Below are 25,463 nucleotides of genomic sequence, written 5' to 3' on the forward strand. Positions count from 1 at the left end.
TGCTATTTATTTGCCAATTTTTATTCTCTTATAAATCATAATTTAAACACCACAATGCTTTTCAGTTAATTGAGCACAGGTTCCAGATAGTGCAGTTGACTGGCAATCAGCATCCCTTCTCCATAAGCTCCCAAGTAATCGCAGCAACAGAGGATGCTCGCTGGGCTGAGTGAGACCCAGTGTATTTCTAGAACACGTACTCAAAAGTCTACAGAATTTTTAGTTGGAAAGATGCGTAATGCTAACAATGTCTTAATTAACAGATTTTAAATGCCTTTAGAGAAAAGATCATGAATTAAAGTAGTGTTCAAAGAGCAAAACAAAAATTATGGAAACTTAGCATAGACTTAAAACTTAACTTTATGTTACACAACCCTTCCAAATGGCACTTACAGTGACACTAAAGGAAGCTTTAGTAATGCTGACAATGCTGCGCAATACGTCTCTGGTAATTAAGCCTATTTGTTATGTGAAGGCTCGGCCTTGGAAAACTAGTGAGGATTTCCCTTTAGGGAAATAAGTACATATGAAATAGAGTTAAAAAAAGTTTAATGACCTGATAAATCCAAATCAAACACTAAGTATCAACTTTTATACTAAATTAAAATCATATATTAAATATAAAGCAAGTACAAATGTGTAAGAAAAATGGGAAACAAATACTATTGCATATTTATAAAAAAGTATCAGAAGCCAGACTGTTTGTCTTGCAAGAAATTGTATTTAGAAGGCTAAAAATCATTTTTATATATATATATCAAATAAATCTATGAATATAACAAGAGATAGTAACAGTATATAAATATGATATCTTAAATATTTACATGTATATGGAAACTAGTCAAAGTGGTGCTATAAGAAGATGTCTGTTATAAAAGTGAGATTACAAGTTTTGCATACATCCACCTGCATTACACTATTAGTTTTAAACTTGCATCTTTCATAAACTAATTATTAACTTTAAAATTATCATTGCATAGAATCACTTGAAAAATATTACCTAATTCTGCATTCCACCTCACAGTAAAAACTATCAGGATAACAATATAAAAATAGTAAGTCGGAGAACAGTAGCCAGCTGTGCTGCCCTTCAAAGTTTAGTCTCTGACTTCTTGCTTTTAGGAACAAGAAAGACATTGCCATCTCTAGTTTGCTGCAGTGAATACTCACTAGGAGAGTAAGACTTTCCATCTTCATCACGTAGCATGCTGAAGACCTCAAGGTATAAGGTGGTTAGTTGCTTTTTCATCTGACGAAGGCTTTTGTCATGCTCTCCTTTTTCCTTAAGCAATTTCTCTTTCTCATCTTTTAGGTTACTCAAGTCTTGCTCCAGTTCCACTATATTTTCCAGTTTTCTTTTACGGCAATTTTGAGCAGCCACTTTGTTCTTGCCTCTCCTGCGTATATCCCGAATGAGTGCAAGCTGGGCTTCATTGAACTGCTCCTTAGACATCATTTCGTTGAAGTCATCAACAGGGAGATTAATGATTTTTTCAACAGGAAAGGGGATCTGCAGAGCTTTTGCTCTTTGCTCATCTCTCGTGAGATGAGCTTCAAGGCGGCTTGAAGGTTTATCTTTTGTGAATGGAGCTTTGGGGTGGCCTGGACCAGAAGGGGGTTCTTTCTTCGGTGTGTTTGTGCGCTGCAAGCTCGGTGTTTGAGCGTGCGGCCCCATGGAAGAAAACACTTGATCCTGGAAGCGCAGTGAGTACACGCTAGTACTGCTCTGTGGCACACTTCCAGGAGCGCTATCCAGGTCTTCCATTTCAGAATCACTACAACCCAAAGTCTTATCTCCATAAGCAGATGATTCCACAGAATGTTCAGGTGATGCTATGCTAGAACTTGCGTTCAGTGAAATACCAGAGTCAGAATCATTACACTCTGGTATGGTTCCTGAGTGGTTGCCATTAAAAGCTTTACACAGTGAGAAATCAGAAAGGTCAATAGGTTCACTTAGAATTTCCGCAAGTGATTGACTGATAGTGTTTGTCGTTGCTGTGTCACCAGTTGCCTTTGTATCAATAAAGGCAGTGTAGAAATCCTCACAGAAATCAGAGTTTGAAGGGGATGTGTCATTTAAAGAGCTCACACTCAGCTGGCTGGTGTCTTCTGGTGGCAAAATGCTGGAAAAGGGCCCCTCGATACTATCCAGAAAATCTGGACTGCAGTTAACATCTTTTCTCATGATGGGTAACGAGCTGTAGTAATTACAGTTGTTGTGCATCTCTGTTGGCTTGGTTTCAGGGCTTGTGATTGTGCTTACCTCAGCCAGGTTATCATTTTCAATGTTAAGACACTACATGGGAAATGTAAGAGAGAAGTTGAGCAACACGTCACCAATTGACGATAAAACCTTTTTCTGTAACCCACAACCATTAAGTATTTTAGCAATCCACATGCACAGAAAATGAGTATTACAACATTGCTGTAACCTGGATGACTACAACACACTTGTACTATGGAGAGACAATCTAGAAAGCAGACTAAATGCCTAAGCAGAGTATGAAACAACTTGTTCTGGACAAAGCTACTTAGATTAGGACAGCAGAGCCTCTCAAACTCGTAGCAAGATGCTGGAGGGACCCACTCCAATGTACTCTGGTGCTACATTGAGGCTGCACAGAGCCCTCCTGTTCTGCTGAACTGCTCATGGGGATCCTGGAGCTGCCAGGTCTGAACTTCTCACAAGTACCACTGCTAGGAATGGCATAAGTACAGCAAATGTAAAATTACTGAATGAGACTTAATGAGCATTACTAGCACACAATTACTTTTAGCACTCGGTTTCCTATTATGTGATAGACTTCTTTTCCTCAAAAAACAAGATTCTTTTAGGATTTACTGAATGAATGAAGCAGCTGTTCAGTGCTGAGAAATGTAATTCTCGGTGAAGTAAAAAGAGTACTAAGACAAAGCCTTACAAACATTAACTCACCCCACATACTTTTAGTTAAGCTGGCTAACATCCGTGTGAGCATTGAGGACTATTACACTGATGGGCTTTCATTGGCTACAAGACCAATGTTCTTTCCAACGGGGTGGCAGTTTCTTAACCGAAGCTGAAATAAGTGTGCCTGCTGTCCCCAAAGAATTAGGCAATTACCAAAATGATTCTGTTTCTCTTAAGAAGGAACCACACACTGATTGTTTAACCAGAGATCGTTCAAAGCTTAAGCTAAGGTTTTGACTGAGCGCGCTTTTTTCTTTTTTTGTTCTTTCCTTCAAAACATAATTCATAAAAGGCAATGCCCTCAATTATCTCACTACTTTCAGAAGATTATTCAATTACTATTCAGAATTACTGCAATAGATGGATTAAGAAACCAAACTGAAACTATTTTCAGCATTGCTGCTGCCTCTTCGCAGCCAATTGCCCCTGTTACTTATGTGGGGCTTTTAAGCTGACCACAGCAGTAAAGATTTGGAAACTAGGAAAATTTTGAAAAATACAGAAAAGAAAAAGTAGAGTGGATTTTATAGTCAAGCCTAAGGAAAATAGAAACAGAAACATAAAGTAGGAGGAAAAAAAGCCTCCTAGATGTCCTCTGTAATGCACAATTTACTACTATAGCAAAGTGATTTTTTTGTTCCTTTGAAATATTCAGTTGATGCGCATTACATAATTAGTTCTTACTGAACATATATAAACAATAGTTACATAACTATACCTGACTCTATGTATTTAAGTATATGTTCTATTACCATCTTTACAAAATCTTTTCCTTAGATAAAAGTTGAATGCAAAAGTAACCATAAACAAGTTATACAATCTACTTAGACACAACAAAAAACCCATTTACTTGTGGAAACAATTTCTGCTGTGGATCCATAATTCAGAAGCATCCATTTTTAAGCAGCTGAAATTTCAGCCATGATCATGCCATAAGAAGCTGCATACAGAGGCAAACGATTTGCTGAAGATGGGGAAGTTCTAATTGGGAAGATAGATTGTTTTATTAAGGCATTCTGATAAACAACTGATTTCCTTCCTTCTTTCCTTTCTTCCTTCTCCAAAGCTCATATTGAGTTATAGACAACCTACAGATGTAGAATCCAACATGACTGTCATAATCACCGTCTGTTAAGACACTCTTGTACTGCATTCTCCAGAATACCACATTCTTCCAAAATATCATGCTATTTTTTTCAGGTGCTTATCATACTAAACCTTTACCTGTAACTCCGGAAGGGACAATAATTCTTCCCAAACCTCTTCTATGTTCTGCATATTCTCCGCATCAATAAGTGGAACTAGAACAGGCGATTCAGGTGGCTGAGTCTGATCAGAGGAAATGAAGACCAGGTTGCTATCAATCTGAGCAGGAACCAGTGACTGAAATGCAGCTGAAGCAGCCTAGAGTGTTTAAAAAAATAAATTAAAAAACCCCAAACAAAACAACAATAACAAAAAACCACCCATATAAAAAAAAAAAAAACAACAACCAGCCAAAAACTAACTTTGAATTTTCCAAAGCAAAAATCCGTTTTTTGGTGTTCTATCATTTCTGCAGAACAGGTATTTCTTAACAAAAAGACTTTTTTGTAAATAACGGCATAATACAAAAATATTCTCATGAAAGAAGTTTTCATATTAAGAAAAGAAATAGGAAAAAAAAAAGCTAGAAACTGGCTGGTGAAGGGCTTATCTTTACACATCAAATAGCCCGAGTCAGCACATGGGAATACAGCATCTCAAAATCACTAACTCCAGAGAGCTGCACTAAGCTCACGGTAACAAACAAAGCCCACCACCGCTGCTTGCGGTGACTGCGAAGGTTGCCATCACGTGCTATACACTGAACCCAGGCTGCAGGATCAGTAAGCAGCAGGAACACAAGAGTATTGCTCCACTGCCTCAGGACACAGCCCTGGTTTAAGCCTACAATGCTGCTTTATTCCAGTTGGAGTCGGCTTGGGGACTCCAAACTCAAATCATATCACAAACTAATATTTTGGTGAAGACAAATCTTACTAAGAGAAGACATGAGACTGATCCCTTAGAAGACCACCCATGAAACTGCAGTATTGAGCATTTTTACCTCATTGTCGTCTATAAATGGGAATGCTTCTGCCAAGAGCTGCATGCAGTCATCAAAGGACAAGGCCTCTGCTTCTGGTTTTGAAGTCTGTGTGGTCTAAATAGGAAAGTTATGAAAAAATGTTACTGCATCTTTGAATAACTGAAGAATCTTCCATTACAGCCATGAATGCAAATTCATTTTAGGTAACCACTAACATTATGTCTTCCTGTGAATGGAAAAAAGTTTAAACACACTTGCAAACACATATTAGAGTTTACCTGTGAAAAACTGATTGGTGGCTCAGTGTTTTCTGACTGAATGCGTCGAGCTGGCTGAACAGGAACAAATTCACCTGTCTCTTCGTCTAACTCCAGCTGAGCCAGCAAGGCTTTCTCCTGCTCTTTTTGGAGCTGCTCTTGTCTTTCCTTTTCAAGTTTCTTCTGTTTCTCGAGTTCATACTCTTTCTGTCGTTGACTAAAATCAAAAACTTCACGCCTTGCCCCAAGGTCTATATCTTGCCTCCAAAGGATGTCAATCAAGTTCATGTCCTGTAATAGAAATGCCTTTTTTAAGCAAGCATCCTCCTCAGCAAAACTGGTTTAGAACAATAGCAAAGCTTTCAAATTCTGTATTCAACTGGTAGACTCATGTAACTGAGGCTTATTCTCTTAATCCTATAAAATTATCTAAATAAAATATGGCTCTACACAACCCTTCTGAAGTGTGTGAACTGATGGTTTGGTTGCTGTGGCCCACACACAGGCTCATAAAAACTAAGCAATTTGTTATAATTGGTAAGGTAATACATGAACTACCCAGAGGATAAATATATTCTTCTTTCCTAAGTTAGCTCATAGAAAACATGAAGCTATAGAATGAATTATGTCACATTAAGATAGTAATTTTTAAGAGAAAAGAACAGAAATTGAAATGTTTGCCTATGTATATTTTTTCCAGTATGATCTTATAAAACTGCAAAAGCTGACTAAAAACATGAGAAGGGCTGTCTGACAGAACTATAATAGCCATACTGGAAAATGTATTTTAAAATATTTATGTTCCAGCCTGGTATTAAGTATCAATCTTAAAGATAAGCAGAAGCGGGCTTCAGAGTCAGAGGATAACCTGGTTTCAAAGTCACCAAGTGGCATAACATCACTGTAGCACTAAACACAATTATATTTTTTTAATGATAGTCTTAATAATTTAAAGTTTAGTCCAAGATGATGTTCTAAGAGCAGTTGCTTTGGAGCAGCTGAGTATAAACTAGAGGTCAATAGGTGTCAAATTTTGGTAATCAATTGGCCTCTGGCTCATCACAGAGTCAATCATTATCAGACAGCTAACAATGACCTAGATTTCTTGGAAACCAGCTACCCCTTGTGTCTGTAGTGTTTCAGAAGACAAATTAAACTCTCCCATTTAGGGAAAACCACCCAGTTGTTATTATTTGATTTGCCTACAAGTTTTTTAATTTATTGCATAAAGGGGTGGGGTTTTTTTTTTTGGGGGGGGGGGGGGGAAGGGAGTTTAGTAGATTGTTTTGGTTTTTTTATTGTTCAAATATTCAGTATGTTTAAGGGATGAAGTTTGGACTATTTTCTTCTTGGAAGAAAACCTAACACTAAAAAAAATCATCAATTTGGATGTCAGTTGATAGAGAATTTTAATACTTGGTAGCCACATTTGTCAGATGGGTAAATGCCAACAATTTCTAGCTGCTGCCTGGGAGTTTTGATTTTATGGCATGTTTCATTACTCTTAAAATTTCCCTTCAGTGGCAGCACACAAAAATAATGTTGTGTTGGGCATTCTCATCAGGCTAGCACACTACAAATAATATACCGAACACTGTATTTCATTTAAACAGAACTTTACTGATTCATTTAGCAGTGCTACACCCAAGATACATTTATTTTGCCATCATATGAAATTAAAATGTTCCCTTATCTCTAAAGACTATTTTCAAATAGAGAAAAGAAGTAACCTGAACACCAAGTCACGTTGCCATTCAAAGTGATCACTTCTGTACAGCAGTTACGGCAAAAAGCTTTAGGGTCAGTCCACATTTGAACAAACCAATTCAGTATTCTCATTTCTTTGTTAAAAATACTATACCATTAGCACTCATTTATACATTGCATGAACTACTTCTACCAGTTACTGAAAAAAGTACTTTTCTCTAAACTCAGGCAGTTAGATAAAATATCTGCATGTAACACAATGCAAGCATTCCCAAACCTAAGATATTTAATATACCTTGCTGGGAGAGACCAAACTCAGCTTTAATGGCCAGCAATGAAGAAGCTGAAATAATTACAGTGGCTGCCCAAGACAGTGTTTGGTCTCTCCAGATTGGCAGGGTAAAACGAACTAATTAAGTTCTGCAGTAATTGGAGATATTGCAATATGGTATAGCTTCATTAAGGGCCAGTAGTTTACCAGCTGCTCACTGTCTCCTCCTGCAGCAGATTCGAAACTGTTTCCTAGTCTCAGAGCATTTGCAATATGTTCTGGATAAAACTGCAGGATCTGGATTTTAGGGCTCACTTCTGAATTATTCATTTACAAGGCACCATTAAAAATGTGACTCAAGATTTTTTTTTCCTGTGTATAATGTGCAAGGCTGTGAATTAACAGAGCTGTTTTCCTCCTTGAGTTGCAACAGACTACAGCACAAAAATAGCAGAACTGGTGCTCAGCTTCAGTTTAAATCACGAAAAACAAAAGTGATAAAAAAAAAGAGGTACAGAAGGCATAACATGTTTTCCTTAAGAAGAAAAACCACATAGCCTTACTGGAAAAACTTCAGGCACAGCTATTAAATCTTTCAGCCATACTACTGGTTATATTCGTTATCAAAATAAGTAGCTTCGGGTGCTGCCTCATTTGTGGGATGAGACACCTCCAAAGACACCAGCTGGCCAAAAAACCCACTGTGGCTATATACCACCACCTCTGTGTGTGTGCAGCAATCAATTCAGCAAGCAGGATTATTTTTTGAATAAATATGCTTGCATGGTTTTCAGGATCTTGGGCTGTTGTTTCAGAAACATGACAGCACTGATTGGCTCCTGTCACCACTTTACAAGGGAGCAGTACCTCAGCCCAGCACCTTATCGCTGGCAAAGGGCTGAGCTTTGCTAAATGGTGTGTGTTCTACCCTGGAGAGGGATGCTTGTCAGCAGCAACTTTTATTTTATTTAGTTGCTGTGTCTGTGGCACTTTAAAAAAAAAAAACACCAACAACAATCTTTTGGTTTAATTATCACCATATAATTAGGAGGGCCCTTTTCCAATTTCAATTTGAAAAGTTCTGTATAAATACAGCAATATTAGCCTTAACTTTGAATAACAATTCGAGTAATTACTCTTCACATGAATGGGTTGCATGGAGGAAGTGTTCTTCTGTTTAATATGCTAATATGTAATATCAAACAGCACAGTTAATTTAAATATTAACCTGCCACTTAACACTTATCTATAATTTGAGCCAATGCTTTTAGTAATACTGCCCTTTTCAAGAAAAAAAAAGTTCTGGGCATTAGTCCAAAACCTCAGGTCAAAGTTAACAGAATCAACATTGACCCAGTGATTCACTAAGGAGCGAATCACAACCCCCAGCACAAGGTGATGGCAAAGAACTTAAAAATTTTAAAACTGCAGTCTAAAGCAAATATTTTGCAATTTTGTTCCTTCAGCCTCCCCACAGCCTTCCTCTTTAAATTATTTCTCTGCCTTGTTGAACAGTATCACACACATACACAGAGGTATCCACAGACACAGGCAGGCACAGGTTTATCACCGAAGCATGTTTCCCCTTCCACTGTGAAAGCATCACAAAAATAACTCTGTATTTGATGCCTGGAGTGTTTAACTAAAGCTATTAAAATGTATTTCACTCCTTGCCCATGCAACAGATACCCTCTGATTTTTAGATGCCTCAACATGGTGTGCTGGTCTCAAAGATTCATTTGGAGGGTCGAGCACAGAGTTGCATCCAAACTGGAGCACGTGCACCGAGAGTCCTGTGAAAGATTCATCTGACCCAGGGCTCGTTGCTGCCCTTTGGAACCATGCTAACCACTTCCCTTAATATCAGACGTATTTACTGTAAAGGCGCCAGCAGTCCCTCATGAGACGGAGTCTACAAGCGCCCGTTTGTTCTTTCCTCCATTGTGCAATTTCTTGAATTGCATCAGAGGAAACGATGGTTTTGGCAGAGCCAAGAGGCAGTGCAGGAAGAGCCAGGGCTCCCCTGCAGGAGGAAGGGCCTGTGCCCGGGAGGGATTGCAGCTGCGATGCTTCCCCCTCATCTAGAGCTCAGCTCTTTCACACTGAACACCAACGCCTATTTTGAGGGGAAATACATTACAGTACTTAATGTCTGTATTACCATTGTCCAACGCTTCTAACTTCTGGGAAAGTAATATAGTTTTAATATTTTTCCCAAGCAAACAGTGATTTGATTTTGTTATGATATTTTCTTCACAATTTTGTAAACAGAGAAAGAACTTCTCTCAACAGAGGACATGCTTTACTCTCCCATGATCCATGTAAGCAGGAGGTGCCTGGTACTCATGGTTTGATTTTTTTGTTCATTTAGTGATATGCTCTTCCAACCACATTGATAGCTTAGTTTGGACATATAAAGGCACTTTTAATAAGATAAACATAAATGTTAAACAATTCACATTAAGCCACCATCTGGCCCTCAATGGAAATTTTCATGTTTTAGATTTACATATCAGCATTTGCCATCTGGGCAGAGTCTGTTATACATTTTATGAGAAAATCTCCAACTACATTGTAAAGTTTGACAATTAACTCTTATTGCTCCTAAGCAAACATATTTGCAGTAGGGTAAACAAAGGAAAGAGACCCTGTTTTCATGTTATTTTCATAGACTGACTTTCGTGCTTTAAATAAAATGCTAATATTTCATTTAATCCCTGTTTGGTTTATCTGACTGGTTTTGGTTTTGTTTGGAATATAAGCCATTTACAGGTAGCATGGGTAAAGTGGAAACATCCAGCGACCCAAGTAGCAGATTGTTTCTCTGCTGACATCTCAGTGCTTTCAACTCATTATTAGCTATCCCCTTAATACAGAGCACATCTTGGGTTTTGCACATTTACTTCTTAAAGCCATGCCTTTTGCAGCATAAATTGGGATAACACTAGCAAAATCTCTCACCAGGCAAGGATTTGTTTTCTTTCCCATGATCCATTAGCACCTAACTCCAAGAAAAGAGATTTCACGTGCCAGGATGAATAAATGAAAAAGCAACAGAATCAGTGGCTATTGCATCCAGCAGGGAGCTCAGACCAGGACCCTACAAGAAGCAGGAGAACACTCCACAGAGATGGCAAAGTATCCCCTAATTCTTATTTGTTTTCCAGAAAGTGAAAGGGATGAACAAAAAGCACCTTAACATTTTTGCTTTATTAAAAAAAAAAACAAAACTGTGTAGGAAGTGAGGATCAAGGACCCGAGATACTCCAAGGCAAGAATGAAAGGGAGGGGATCAAGTGATAAAGCAAGTACAAGAGAAGGAGCTGGAAGCATCTCACCACTGAAGAAAAGGACAGGCTGTGGAAGCAACAGCTGAATGTCTTCCCCTTGTTATCCTCCGGAGGAACTGATGTTGTTCAAGTAGGTTTTAAGAATGATTTATAAATCATTTGATGTTTTCAGATGATCTCTGAGATCACCATAACTAGTGGTTTGTTTTCTAAATCTTTTTCAAGGTAAGTTACTTATTAATTACAACTCATAATTACAGAAAAAAATCCTGGACAATACAGCCCTCACGCTTCAGAGAAAGTACAGCAAACAGATAAAGACAGCCCAACACCATAACTTTTCAAAAACAATTGCTTTTTGAAAGCTGACCCATATCCTTTACAAATGGAAGAAAAAAAGGTTAACTCAAGAACGTGGAAGGGACAGGGAGGACACGAAAAATTTCAACAAATGGCGGCCCTTGTGAGAAGACTGGGGAAAAGGGAATGGCAGAAGGGTACAATAGCAATTTTAGATGTCTGGATTTAGGATTTGGAAGTGTGACAGAACAGAGAGCTGTCAAAGGCATGTGACAGCAACCTGTGATTTGCGAATGCACAAGGTCAAATCCCTGACTGCCCTGTGGAGCTGCCTGCTGTCCTACATCTTCACCAAGACCTTCCAGACAATCTAAGAGGAAACAGGGTCCTTGGGTGGATGTGAGGGGGTGTCTCTTTTTTCTATCTTTCATACATCTGCCACTTACTACTGGTGTGACTGGACTGACCCTAAACCAGTATGTCCTGATGCTAAACCAGCCTGCTTCTACTTCTTGGTGCCCATTTGCTCTTTCTGACCCTGAAGAGCCTTTGGATGTATGATATCCTGGTCAGCAAACTCTTTTTAAGCCCTAGCAGGCTAACTTACCTGAAAAAGGACTCTCAAACGTTTGGAAAGCCTTTAAAGAATTGATGTTGTAAGAGAACTTCCACTCCCTGTCTATACAAATAAGCCTGTTGAAAAATTCTGACTATATGTCTTGGGACATTCTTCTGCCCCAACAGAGACAAATGAGGTAAGCTCAGTCCCTGAAATGCAACTGTTAGTAGACAAATTTCATTTTCTTACTGTAGAAAGAAACTTCTAGAATGCTTTGCCAGACCAGGAACAGAAGTCTTGACATTTCATAGCTAGAAGTGTTTAGCCTCTGTTTTCTCCTAACATACATCTCATGTTTCAGAGTGTCCCTCCCACTGTATTCCAGCAGGCTCTCCTAATAAATGCCAAATTGTCAGGATCTACTCTTATAAAATAGATTAGTTGAAAAACAGCTTGGCTGGATTGTCCAGCATTCTTAAGAAATTTTCACTACAAGCCTTGACTGGGCATTATTCTGACAAAGCTGGGGAGAGGCTCTGGCTGGCTGGAAGGACAATCTTCCCATGCAAGTGCAATTCTGGACACTACCCACCCACTCTCCCAACCCTCACTCCAGAAATAACTCCTGAGAGGTGGATGACTTATGTATCTCACCTGAAGCACCATCTTCCAGGAATGGTATCAACAAAGGCTATGACTAAGAGCTATACAGCGCTCAACATGATGGCATTCCCATACGATACATCCTATGGCAAGCAAGCTTTCCAAACTGCCAGGGAAAACATATACCTCATTCTCCAACAATAGTGAAAAGACAGGTTTCTTTAAGCCTGAAGAATGTAAAATGAGCAAGAATGTAACTGCAATAAAGAATAGCTATTGTAGGCTGTTTATTGTCATTAACGTACTAACTTAATTCCAGCTCCAAAAGCTGCAAAATCCTAATGCTAAGAGTAGACCAAGACCACAGCAGGTAAAGAAAAACACCCTCATCAGAAAGACAGCAGAGAGAAGGAAAAGGCAGGACAAAGAACAGTTTACTACTTCACTTTGACAGCAGTTTTCTCTTTTCCTGCAAAATCAATCCTCAGCTCTGTATCACTCCTTAAAATCCTGAACATGTGCAAGAGCCTCGCAGCATGCACTCCCAGCCTGGGGCACAGCAGCAGGAGCAACATTCTCCTCTCTGGCTCATTGATCTCCAGAGTCAGAAATACATACACAGATCCTTTTCCCACCACATTCGGTCTGCCTTGAGGTGACCGTTTCTGGTACAACAGACCAAGGGATTCTTGCTCAGTACTGCACATCTTTTTGCAGAAGATGGTTTGGTGCTTTCAGACACTCCAGAAGTAGCTGTGATTTTCCAAATTGTTTAATCAATACATATTTTAGAAGGTAGCTTTAAAATAATAGAGTTTAATATAGAGTATGCAGTTTCCAGGGGCTGAACGGTCCCAAGACTGATCCTGCCTCAACATTTAAAAAAAAATCAGGAAAAAACCAAAACCTGAAATCTGTCTCATTCGCATGGCTTACAGAAAGCAAAGTCTTAAATCTGACATTGGTACTTCTTTTCTTTGTGCAATATCTGATTTTTTTCAAAAGTTATTCTCTAATATTCATGGCCATATCTGTCATGCATTGTATCTGCTCCAAACTCCCTTATTTCTGCCTTAGCCTAAAGGAAAAGACTGAGTGAGGTCTAATGTTGTGCGCTGATGACAATGAACCTCTCTCGAATAAATTTAACTATGCCCCTATTTACAAGCACTACCCTGGCTGCTAAGCAAAAGCCAAAAATGGTCATGGGTGTCATCCAGCTTCTTCAAACTTAGTCCTAAATCTCTTGACATCCCAGAGTACTTTCTGGAACACCAGTATCTAAAGCAATGAATGTTACACGTTTTCAGAGCTTTGCTGTTTCAGTTAGATGGGTTCCATTCTTCCCTTTTAGGTCTTCATTATATTGTGTTAATCTAAATTTCACTTTTCTACAGCATATTTGGCTGGTATAAAAGTGTTGTGGTCCCTTCTACTCAAATTCTGAATCCCTCTTTCAGCTTAACAGAGCCATTCACTTGCTGCTACTTTATCTTACATCAGCAGCATTACAAAATGATTAAGTCAATAAGCATACAAAGTTAATATGTATTCAAGTTACAATCTACTACACAAGTTGCATAATGAAACTGGGAGGCTGGCAAAAATATGGGATTGTTTTTATAAAAGAGTGGGTTAGGCTGCCTATTTGTTTTTACATGCTTAATACATCAACAAAACCCTGCTATGTTGCCCCAGCAAGTAAACCAAGTGATTCTCCTGTGGCTGACTTTCTAGCTGTTGTCTAATCACCACGTACTGCACCCGCATAACTCCATTTTGAAAGGTATTCAAATAGCAGCCATCTCAGACAGAAGTCTACTTCATTTCAGGAAAAGCTGATCTTAATGGCTTTATTTGTGTTTGGTGTTTTTTCCTCCCAAGTCAAAACTACATCATAAAAAAAACCTGGCATATATTGAATTTTGTCATTTATACAACAAAAAATCCTTACCCTACATGTAAAAAAAAATAAAAATATACATCATCTGAAAATACTGCTGATCTTTTAACCATAGGAATACAAAAGTGTCCCAATTAAATTTATATGTTGAACCTATAGCACTTGGAAAACAATTACCTGTTAAATGATTATCTTCAAGCTATCCTGCTGTACCCAGCCAGGCATGTACTGTGTGGACATTGCCACAGGCTACTCATTAGTCTATCTACAAGAGGATTTGTTTATAATAATGGCTCACTCATCCAGGAAACACAATCCAGTCAAATTATAGCATGCTCTCACGTCCAATGAAACAAATCAGGAAGCAAGAAAAGATGAACATAGAAACAGAGAAGAGAACCTAACAAAACTGCAAATAACATTTTTTAGGTTGTATTAACCTTGGGTTATGACCTGTTAGCCACTGTTTTGATTTCATCAGGATTACACGCTTTTTGGAAAAGTGTGTTTCAAACTAAACATGGAAAAAGTGTGTTTGAGAGTCAAAACATTCTCCAGCATTATTTAGGATCTTTCCTGTACTACACATTTTCACAGCACTGGGATGTTCCTGTAAAGCCCCCACTTTTAGCTGTCACTCTGCTGGTGGCTAGGCAAGTTATTGGGACAGGCACCAGATGGGTTATTAGAGCTGCACTACAGCCTGGATGTGGAAACAGCATGCTCTAGTATCACAAGAAGCATGTCTCTCCAAGTTTCACTTCACTGATCTCACAAGCAACTTTGTTGTTGTTCGTTGTGGGCCAAACTACAATTGCAAGCAACAGAAATCCCTGTGTGGGATAGAAAGCAATGAGGTTCACTAACCGTCGTGCCAGCACACATCCATCAGTCCTCCTTCAGTCACACCAACATCTACTCCATAAGGCTGCATCAAGGAAATTCTTCCACGCTTCAAGCTGAGCTCACAAAGAAAGAGCAAGGATGCTTTCAAACTCAGAGAACTTGCCAAACACCTCATCAGTCTCAACTATCTGAAGTCTAAAAACTTAAGAATACGGTTACATTGCATGGAATACAGCTTGCTCCAGAGGTGGTCAGCTGTGACACATTCTGTATATGGCAGCCAATATCTGGCAGAGTACGTAGGTGCCTACCTCCCACTGCAGCCTGTGGGGCACAGGTGTTAAATGCTTTTGTGGATCAGACTCTTGCAATTAATGTACGCTTTTCACATACGTAATTCATATAGATAATGCTGGGAATTTAGTGTCAGGGCACAATTTTGAATAAATAAGCAGGACTGAATTTTTTTTTTTTTTTGAGTGTTCAACTTCAAATATACTTGGAAAGGTTATTTAGTTCCTACAAGGGGAAAGAAAAAAAAACAGAAAAAAGGCCAAAAATACATTGCTATTCAACTGCTCAATACTGGACAGTAAGGATCATAACAGATTTGAGGAAGGGAGGCCCAGTGTGGCAAATTTTTGCTGTGGTGACACTATCTTTCCAAACAAGTAATTCATGATTAAATGGTTTATTTGGCACCGTGCACAGCCTTCATTAGTGACATACTACCGAAAAGCTTCAGTAAATATCATTCAACTGTGCACTGATGACCAATAATGGTCTCCCTAAATTTACATGAAACATCATAGAAATAGTTATTTAATTTGCATGACAGGAGTTTGTATAGTTTTTCCCCTTCCTCCAGCCACACAAAGATACATGATGAGAGTTGTTTTTCCATAGAATGAGGCAAGGATAGATTTTACTCATTTTCTTAAGTACTTGTAATTCATGTATTTCTCAGCAAAAAGCAATCCTCTAAAAGCCATCAACCCCCACAAACCTTCCACTTGAAGGTCCTGCAAAGCTAAACAACTAAACCAGAAAGCTCAAGCAGAGCCAACACGTCAGGCACCTACATGCCAATTTATCATTTTTATACACAATGACAGCTTTTGCTTAAAAAAGGTAAACCCACTGAGGAACCGAACAACAGTGTACAAAACTATAGCTTTGTTTCTGCGTGGTACAATCCAGCCCTCACTTTTTAAAGTCCTGTGTAGTAATCAATTCATAAATTCCGAAAGCAAAAGAAGCTAATTAATCTTCTAAGGCATGAACCAGAGTAGGTAGATGGTTTTATACATCTCACCAAATTATATAAAAGCAGTCACTTGTGATATCCTCAAAAGAACAACAAAACCCTCAAAGGTCAATGATCAGAAATTGTAGCCTTCCATCCAACTCAAGAGCCTCCACTGCCCACCACTTTCCTCAGGGCTTCCATGCCTGTCCCTCCTCAGTGCACAGGAGGCTCACAGCCTGTACAGCTGATAACCACCGCGATGCTTCTTTCAGCCTTCTGATTAAGTGGGTAGATGTACCTAAAAAAAATCAAGGTAGAGGCCAATCCCTGATGTCTGTCCCCTCAGCACCTATGATGGCCAAAACAAGACTGTTTGCCACAAATAATAAACATGTCAATATACCTCTTCCAGCCATAAGCAGCAAACATACCCCAGGCATGTTAATACGGTTAACAAATATTAAATACTGGGAGGGGGGAGGCTATTCAGTTTGCAAGTATATTACAGCATACTATATTTAGTGGACTGTTTCTAAAAATCAGCATTGACAGCTGATTTTTTCTTGTAGAAGACATTACAGAAGATTTGATTGCTTACCGGATGTAATTAGAATCAATTTGTTGAGCAAAAAGGTTAAGATGATCACTTGTAAAATAAGAAAATATGGAATCCCAAGAAAATGTCAGATGTGGATCTTAAACTGTTTTCTGCCTTGACACTTCCTTATGCCTCAGTAAATACTTGGAAGAAAGTCAGATTATAGCAAATTATCAGTAAAAATAGCAAGATTCTAAAATTTCTCTACAGCACAGTTAATTTAGACAATGAGAGAGAGAGATCTTGTTAGGGTAAATCACTACTCACAGTCAGCTATGAACTGTTAATTCTGTCATTACTATTTGCATTTTATAAGACCTTGTTCATCATCTCTGCCACAAAAACACAATTTATCAAAAACTCTCATCCCAAGCTTCATTTTGAATTTAAAATAATTCTACGTCTCTGACCTTAGTAACAGAATTTTTCAGAATAATTTAAAGCACTCCGTTAACAATTTCATTATTTAAGTGGCTTCCATGCTTCATTTTGTCAGCCTAAAGAAGCTTCAAGAAATGAGAGATATCTAGAGATGTTTGCACTGGTTATCAGCTAAGCAAGGATTCCTGAGAGTGGTAGGTGCAGACTAGATGCCTGTAGTGGCACATGGTAAAGGATCACAAACCAAGCTGGAAAACATTCCATGGAACTACAAAATTCCACTCAGTCACAATTCTTCACTCACTGAAGAATTTATCTGATAATATTCTAGTTCAAATACTAAAACCAAATTAGAAAGCACAGTATCAGAAGTCACTGTGCTGTAATTCTCTCTGTTACGGCACATATAGCTCTGAGGCATGTAAACATGATGTGCATTTCTATAGCCAAAGAATTCAATTTAAATAATTTGGAGGACTAGCTGTCAGAAGTTATGACTTAGTTTCAAATGTAAGTTCTGTTTCATCATGTTATGCTATTTTAATAGTACAATTTTTATTACTGAAGTACTTACATTCAATGTTATACACCAGAAAATATGTCCGTGCATCCTGTGTCAAGTAATTCACAGAAGATTGCACCAGCATCTACAGTACACTTGTTCCAAGAACACTTAATGATTATATTATCTGCCCCAGTGCATACATATCAGTCACTAATTCTATGATACCAGTAAAGACAAGCGCTAGTGTAACAAGCTGAGGTGGAATGCTCCCACTGACATGTCTCAGATGACCTCTGCCACTAATGTCTTCACGTTCTCCTTCCAGCCATAAAGCTTCTGAAAAATTGTTACCCATCTGAGCTGAGCTGCACCAACCTTCAGAGCTATCCACCCACCCTCTTTCACCCATCATTTTATTACCCAGCTGACAGTGGAACATGTCATCTGGTCACATAACTGCATGCAATCTAACTGGAAATACCCTGTTTTAGGACAAAATTCAGCCTTCTTACCCAACAGCACATAACTCAAGCAAACAGTTCCTGAAGACCGAAAGAAGAAATGACCAAGCTGCCAGGCCCAGGCAGCACAAAACACAAACGCCAGCTGTGGAGCAGACAAAGACTAGCCATTTTACATGGAAGCAGGCAGCATTCAGAGTGGCAGACCTGCATTGACAACATGCTGCCTGGGAATTCTGAATGGGGATCTTCCAACAGCCCAAGCAGCACAGGAATTGCTTCATTCTAATTACAGCAATAAGCAGGGAGGTACTAATTTTACCACAAGGGTTCAAACAAACCCACCCCCCCCAGGATCTTTCTCTCATAGCTCTTTATGGCTAAACGGTGGTGATGATCTGAGCAGGAAGCAAATCAAAGTCACAGCAGCTTCTCACATAACTGAGCTGTAGAAAAGTCACTCCTTCAACATTTAGTGGGCATTAATTTCAAACACAGCAAAGAGGCACACCCTTAATCATAAAACAAACCTCTTCTTAAAGGCAGGCTATCAAGCAAGCTCCTTCTGAGTCAATTTCTCAAGTATGCAAACTTTGTTTTGCAAGCAGTCTCCAGGAGTGGGTTGTTGGTTTTTTTAATACTTACAAGAGACAGCATGTAAAACCAATACAGCAAACAGCAATAAAACTTGGAAGCTGCAAGACAGAGGTGGGGGCAAGAGGGAAAAATTGGTATCTTTATGTTCCATAGTCATACAGAAGATACTTCCTTAAAAGGTTTGAAAGAGATGGTTTCAAACTGGTCTTACATAACTTGTTGCTGCAACAAACTTAAAGGAACTTTCTTTTCCTTTCTCTTCTCTTTTTTAATTGCATTGCTCATAATACTGCAGAAGTTGGATTAAAAGGTCTTAAGACTCTGCAAGACAAGGTTGGGTGGTCTCAACTCCCTCAGTACTGCAATAGTTTCAGCAACAAAGACATACTTCTTGAAATTGTTTAGTTTAACTGTAAAGACAGGAAAAATTAGTCATTTACAGCACCTTCAAAATAACTTAGCTAAAAATAAACACTGTTTTATATTCCTTCTTCCCAGTACAAAAACTGCAGCTAATCAGGTGAAAATCAGAAACCTAAACTGACATAATGAAAAACTTCAACTAGATCTGTAGTATATAAATTGCAGCCACATAAGTATTATTTCTAAGCTCTACCCATTCTACTACAGTCCTGCCAATTAGTACTTGTGCTAGGGATTAGTAATGTACCACTGAGCAGCAGTTACACTCTGTTGGTAAAACAATGCTAACTTAGTTAAGTTATTAATACTCTTATTAACTCCTATTGGCTTTCCATCATCTCCATGATCAACATGTCAAAACACTTGAATGAATTCTTTTAAAGCAAGTATTAAAGTAGAAGTTAAGAACCAAACACAAAGCCCATGTATCAACACGTAACATTAGAAAAATCAATATGTCAGTTAAACTGAACAAATATTTTACCAAGAATTTAAAAAGGCTGAAGACAGAAAACAGAAGATGCTTTATAAGACAAAGTCAAATCCTCTTCTCCAAAGCAGTCAAGTAATTAAACATTTTTATCTTTACTTGATATTACAGATTGCTTGGTTACCCAAAATAATACTTAATTTAAATGTATAGTGCCAGATTAATATTTAAGTGTGTGGTTCTGAGACACTTTGCTTCTATTTGAAACAGGAACTGTTGGGCTATGCATGTCAAGGTAAAACTAAACTAATATTAAAACAACATACTCTGTTGGGGAATTTACTTTTTCATTTCCTTATTTTGAAAGGTGGTAAAGAAAAATTAAGAAATATATATCTAAAAATCACTGAAACAAAGAAATCCTGAGACAGAGCTGCCTTTGTGCTTGCTTCAGTACTATGCCACACAGAGTAGTAACACTGTTCTTATACTTCAGAAAAAAATTAAGTGTTATACAATCAATTAATTTCTTGCTACTGCCAATGAATATATGACTGTCACTAGCTTTGCTTTTCCTGTACAGAAAGCAGTTACTGGGTAGGAAAGATAAAAGTACACAATGCCTATCTTCATTTGAACTGTATTTGCTGGTATCTGTTTCAGATAAGCCTTCCATGGTTTAAAGCAGTTTTATACACCACAGATAGCATTGCTGGCTGGTTTAATTGTTTATCTTTTACCTTAATAAAACAAATATGCCATAAAAGTATTACTGTTGAGCAATCCTGAGCAGGATTTCAGTTTGCTGTATATCAGTCATCTTTGGATAACACGAATTCAAAGTCATGACTTCCAACTTCTCCTACCTGACTTTTCATTGGTCTATGTAGAAAGACATGCATAAGTAGCAGATGGAAGTGTTTCCAAAACCAGTTAAACTAGATTATTACCAAAAAAGAACCTGGCCAAAAGAATCTGGCCAATACATTGTATTCTTTTCCCTCCACCTAAAACTGTATTCTGAGGCATAAAGTCCAACTTTGGTATAATACACTATCAGAAAACTGAACAGACTTCAAACCCTTTCAAGTTCTCTAGGAATGTGCTATATTAAAATAATACGTTACTTCGGGTTGAAATGAGACAGAGGCCAAAACAAACTTTAACTAGGTGATTAACCTGGAGACTTTGGAGGACTTTTTGCTGGCTGCAATTCAAGCACAGCAGCAGGGGATTAATATTTAATTCATGCTGACAGGTTACTGCCTGGACTTGTACTGCACTAGCCTCAGCCAACACAATTATTGCAAATACATCACACTTTCACAAATTGGCCTAATTTTTGTGAATGGTTTAGTCATTTTAAAGCTTATCTTTATAATTTCAAAGGGGAAAAAGAGGAAAGAAGCAGTGTTCTAGATACAAAACCGAATTCCTTCTTCCTAATGAAGCACACATCCAGTGTTACAGGCATGGGCACAGCTGGTGTCATTTGCTGTCATTACCTGAACTTTCTATATACTCTCCTTCTCCCCTCAGCTCACCCTTTTCTGGACCTGCAATTGAGTTTTTCACTCTCCTTTAAAAGTCTAACGCATTACAAAAATTTTGAATGACAGACTTTGACAGCTTGTGCTGTTTTGGGGTTTGTTGGTTATATTGAAGGACCAAATATAACAACATTTTACAACTACAGAGGAAAAACTACATTTAAAAAATACTATGAATTTATTTTACTGAGAAAGTGAATAAACAAATATTTCACTTAGCTCCTTCCACTTCTGGTGCTCCTCATTATCATCTCACAAAGCCCAGCACATTTCACAAAGGTATCCAAGACTTCTTTAACAAAAATCAGTATATTCAATATAGCATTGCTACCTTCATTTCAGTCAGGATCACAAAAGTAGCAATACCTATCAAACAGATATTTTCCTACTTTACAAATTTAAGATATAGCACTTGAGGAAAAGAAACCAAAAGGGTATTCAGGTGCAACACTGGATATAATAATCTGACACATTTTTAACAATATTCTTGTCCTTCAAGATTACACATAGCCTGCTGCATTCTTATTCAGGATAAGTATTATACTGTCTCTATTTTTTCAATTTAAAAAAAAGAAAAAAGGGACAGAGCGCCAAAATTTATTCTTGCCCACTCACACAGTGCTATAAAAATGTCTCAAGCTCTTTAAAGCAGACGAGATCATCCAGCTGCCCTCTGCTTACACTGAATGTTCTTTTTTGTTCCAGTTTGGTCTCTTCCAATTATTTCCCAACAAACTTTCAAAGCCAAATTCTTCTCCAACTTTGAATCCTAACCACAAACTTCAAGTCAGATTTTCAGAGGCAATTAACTTCTTGCAGTTCCATCAATTTCCAATATAATTGTAAATTCTTAGCACATTTTAAAGAAACTACAGAACAGTGTATGATGGATATTTACAACAATAACAGTAATATCCAATTAGCTGTTCTCTTGAAGGGATTGACATGGCCAGCTCCTGTTAGTCCACATTCATTTCAGCTAAACATACTACACTGCATTACATCTGCCACTGGCTTAACTGAAAGATATTTTTTTGTGAGTTTGGAAGGGAAGAAAGCTCTAATCCGTGCACCTTGACAGTAAGGTGAGCACAGAAGAGCTGAGAGGGTCAAAAGAAATGCATTTTTACTTAAGATAGAACTTGTGATACTCTCTCATCTACTTCCTCCAAACTTGTCAAGAATTTTAGTAAATAACATACACGTTTCTGAATATAATGTTTTCTTATCTTGAAATTTATCTACATACATAGATATTTCTACAGATATCTTGATCAGATATTCCTTGCCAAGAGGGTTATTAAACCTCATTATCAAGAAAAAAAAAACAAAAAAAAACCAAACCAGAAAAAACCCCAACCAACCCAAAAAACCTTGTTGCCAGGCCTGAGCAGTGCACTTGTTTGTCTTCAGCTGCAGAATCTACCTCATGTGGAAATGATAGGCCATTAGGGAATAAAAAAATAAACCCATTCACTTGACAATTTAAGGCAGCATGTCATAAAAAAAAGGTACGTGTAATTCCTCGTTAAAGCCCTTTATACTAAAGGGATCACACTAATTGAGCTGGAGACTCTTCAGGGCAGTTCTCTAGGTAGGAAAATCCCTAACAGATACACTTATACAGGCACTCAATTATTTGCTTCCTTCGCTTTGCCAGTTGCTACAGTTGGTCTTACCTCAGTCTAAGTGCAACCCACAGCTTCATTCTTTGTGTTGGAAAGCAAATTCTTTTTGTTCTCTTCTTGTTGTGAGGCTCAAAATTTAATAACTGTTGAGCTTGTTTTACAGGGTTAAAAGCAACCATTTCAATAACCCCAAATTTACCAAGGAGGAAAACAGCTATTCTGAGAATATCACGCTTTCACAAGCGTGATTTGAAACATCTTGACACTTGTTCCATTGCATTCTTTTAGGTGTTTTGATGTCTGTGTTGTTAGTGTGTAATAGACAACATCCCATTTCACCTCTGCATATAGAGGTGCATCCTATTTCCAGGCAGAGAGGTACAACAAAGGAATACTTTTTTTCAAGAATATTGCAGGCAATGGCACTGCCAACTCCCACAGAACTACGTAGCAGAAAGTGGTGATTTTACATTCTGATTAAGGAGCTAGATCGATCCCAGTCCTTTACATTCACCTTTAATGCTATGACAATTGCTACCAGGCACATAAAAGTCTAAGAGCTTGCACTGTATTTGCACAAGTGTACACCCTTCCCATCTGGGGGCTTGCTAAATGAAGACTGTGTTCCCCATCTCTCATTTTCAGTGAACATTTTATGGGAAAAGGTATTTGAATTTTCCGTTTAATAAATACAGTTAAAACTATATGTCAAAGATGGTAATCATGTACTATCTAAAAAATGCAGTGCCTTTTCAGGCTAGGTCTGCAAGAGAAGAAGCCAGCAGCTGTTGAGCTCAGATAGGAAAATTGTAACAGGTGGCTTGGGTTTGACAAAGTAGGCAAACGAGTAACAAAAGCTAGGTCTGCTGGCAGAGAAGTCACAGTAGACTGGGCAAGAAGGAACAAAGGCAGGTACACAGGAATCAGTCTGCCAAGACTCTCTCAGACACGACAGCAAAAAATGCCATAGCTGGATACTATAGGCAAAAAGAAATTCACGGGGTGCTTACGTAGCACAGGCTAAGACCCTGATTTTTGTCATAGTATTTTCCAAGAAACCAAGGAAGCAAGGTGGAGGTCACGGTCACACTACTGGGGGACAGAAAAACAGATAGGCCAGACAAAGCCATGAGTGGCCTAAGACAGAAAAGCAATAGCATTCAATGAACAGAAAAAGGTATATCTAACACTGTTGAAGAGATGTTACCCGTATGAAATAGCCACTTATATATCCTAAAGGATGGGCAGACGATTTAAAAAAACCCCTCTCTATTGCATAGCATAGATTGTACTGACATACACTGAAAGACCCTCAAAACTCAAGAGTTAAATATGTAGTATTAAAAGAATTAAAACAGCTCCAGATGAAGTTTCAACTATTTCTTCTTTAAACCTAATACTTAGTTGATAAGGATATATTTTCCATTTAAAAGCCCAAGAAAACCACATAGTGATTATATAAATTTAAAATAGAGTTCAATTATGTTTTCAGTTATTCACCCCACTCCTTCTGCAACGAGTTTGCGATCCAAAAGTACTGAAATTCCCCAGGCTTAGAGAAGAGGCCTCATAGCACAAGAGCACAAAACACAAATACATCCAGATACCCCTAAGCCTCCAAAGATTTGCCTTGGAGGAGACCACCAAGACTTCACCTCCTCTCTGCCAAAGCCCCAGAGAAGCGCTCTGGCTCAAACCCCTCGAGGCGTTTCCAGCAGGCAGAGGTGCAAGGGGGGCACCCCGGTCACAGCCCCTCACCGCCGGCCCAGGCCGAGGCCAGGGTCATCCCGGCTTAGGCTCCTCAGGCTAAGCGCGAGAGGCTGAACCAAGCCCAAAGCCGCCCCAGGGAAGTACATGATTGTGCAACAGCTCCCGCTCGCCAGGCTCGGGCCGCACGCTGGCGGGGACAGGGCCCCAGCGGGGCAACTGCGACGGGCAGCCGCACCACGACAGAAGGAAACCTGCGGTAACTCACCCGAGGAAGGAGCGAGAGGCGCACGGGCACGCCGGGGGCAGCGTCGCGAGGCTGCGCCTGGCGCGCGCAGCCCCTCCGACGACGGAGGGCGCCTCCCCAGCCGCTCCCTCAGGGACCGGCTCCGGCCTTCTCACCCTCCCCGGCTCCTCCGAGCTCCTGACCCCGCCCGAGGCTGCCTGCAGCAGGCAGCTGCCACAGAGGCAGCTCCTGGAGGCCCCGACTGACCTTTCCACAACCGGCGCGGGCGGGAACAGGCCCGGCCCGGCCCGGTAAACCCCCCCCCCGCCCCGCAGCGGAGCGGAGCGGGGGGGAGGGGGGGGGGCTGTGGAGGCTTCCGCGGCCCTGCCCCGCCCCCACCATGACTCAGCGCGTTCACAGGGGCGGGGCGGCACCACGTGCTCCGCCGGCCTCGTGACCGCTCGCCCCGCCCCTCACCCGGACACCCGACCGGGCCGGGCCGGGCCGGGCCCTGCGGGGGGAGGCGGGGGATGCCGGCGCCCCCGCCCTGCTCCGCCCCCGCCCGCCGGCCACGCTCTCACCTGGGCGGCGGGGGGCAGCTCGATCTCCATCGCGCGGGGCCAAGGGGCACGGAGAGGCCGGTACGGCGCGGTGACGGCTGGCCCGGCACCGCCTGCCCGTTCACTCCGGCGCTGTTTGGGGCCGAAGGCGGCCCGGGCCGGGCCGGGCCGGGCCAGCGGCCGCCCCCGCGCTCCGCCCCGCCGCCGTCCAGCCACTCAGCGGCTGCGGGAGCCCGCGGAGGCGGCTCTTTTCCCGGCAGCGGCGGCGGCCGTGCCAGGAATCTCGCCAGCCCCCGGCGCTTCCGCGGCACGGCCACCTGAGACCCTCTGCCTCGGTGACTCTCTGCCCGGGCCAGCCCCCGCCCTGTCCCCGGTAACGGCCAGCCGC

At 40.1% G+C, this 25,463-nt stretch overlaps 1 protein-coding gene across 3 annotated transcripts; it reads right to left on the bottom strand.

Moving 5' to 3' along the window:
- Positions 1-25,253, bottom strand: NFE2L2 (NFE2 like bZIP transcription factor 2). Of its 3 annotated transcripts, none has more exons than XM_054829649.1 (5): positions 25,097-25,253; positions 5,303-5,572; positions 5,043-5,138; positions 4,178-4,357; positions 1-2,299 (listed from the first exon to the last, which is right to left on the bottom strand). In XM_054829649.1, the coding sequence occupies exons 1-5, from the start codon at positions 25,124-25,126 to the stop codon at positions 1,091-1,093; spliced, it is 1,785 nt and encodes a 594-aa protein (XP_054685624.1). In that variant the 5' UTR covers positions 25,127-25,253; the 3' UTR covers positions 1-1,090. The 3 variants fall into 3 exon arrangements, with proteins under 3 accessions (XP_054685624.1, XP_054685626.1, XP_054685625.1); XM_054829651.1 differs by lacking the exon at positions 25,097-25,253 and adding an exon at positions 24,783-24,803; XM_054829650.1 differs by lacking the exon at positions 25,097-25,253 and adding an exon at positions 24,558-24,775.
- Positions 25,254-25,463: the final 210 nt, after the last annotated feature.

Source organism: Grus americana, chromosome 6 (assembly GCF_028858705.1).
Source record: "Grus americana isolate bGruAme1 chromosome 6, bGruAme1.mat, whole genome shotgun sequence".
NCBI classification, from domain to species: domain Eukaryota; kingdom Metazoa; phylum Chordata; class Aves; order Gruiformes; family Gruidae; genus Grus; species Grus americana.

What these genes read in the sequence shown, in the direction of transcription:
- NFE2L2 (XM_054829649.1), bottom strand. Translation starts at nt 25,126, where the DNA reads ATGGAGATCGAGCTGCCCCCCGCCGCCCAG. An exon ending in CACCAATCAGTTTTTCACAG is followed by an intron (nt 5,139 to 5,302) that starts GTAAACTCTAAT and finishes TTTCCTATTTAG; the next exon opens with ACCACACAGACTTCAAAACC. An exon ending in CATTTATAGACGACAATGAG is followed by an intron (nt 4,358 to 5,042) that starts GTAAAAATGCTC and finishes TAAACACTCTAG; the next exon opens with GCTGCTTCAGCTGCATTTCA.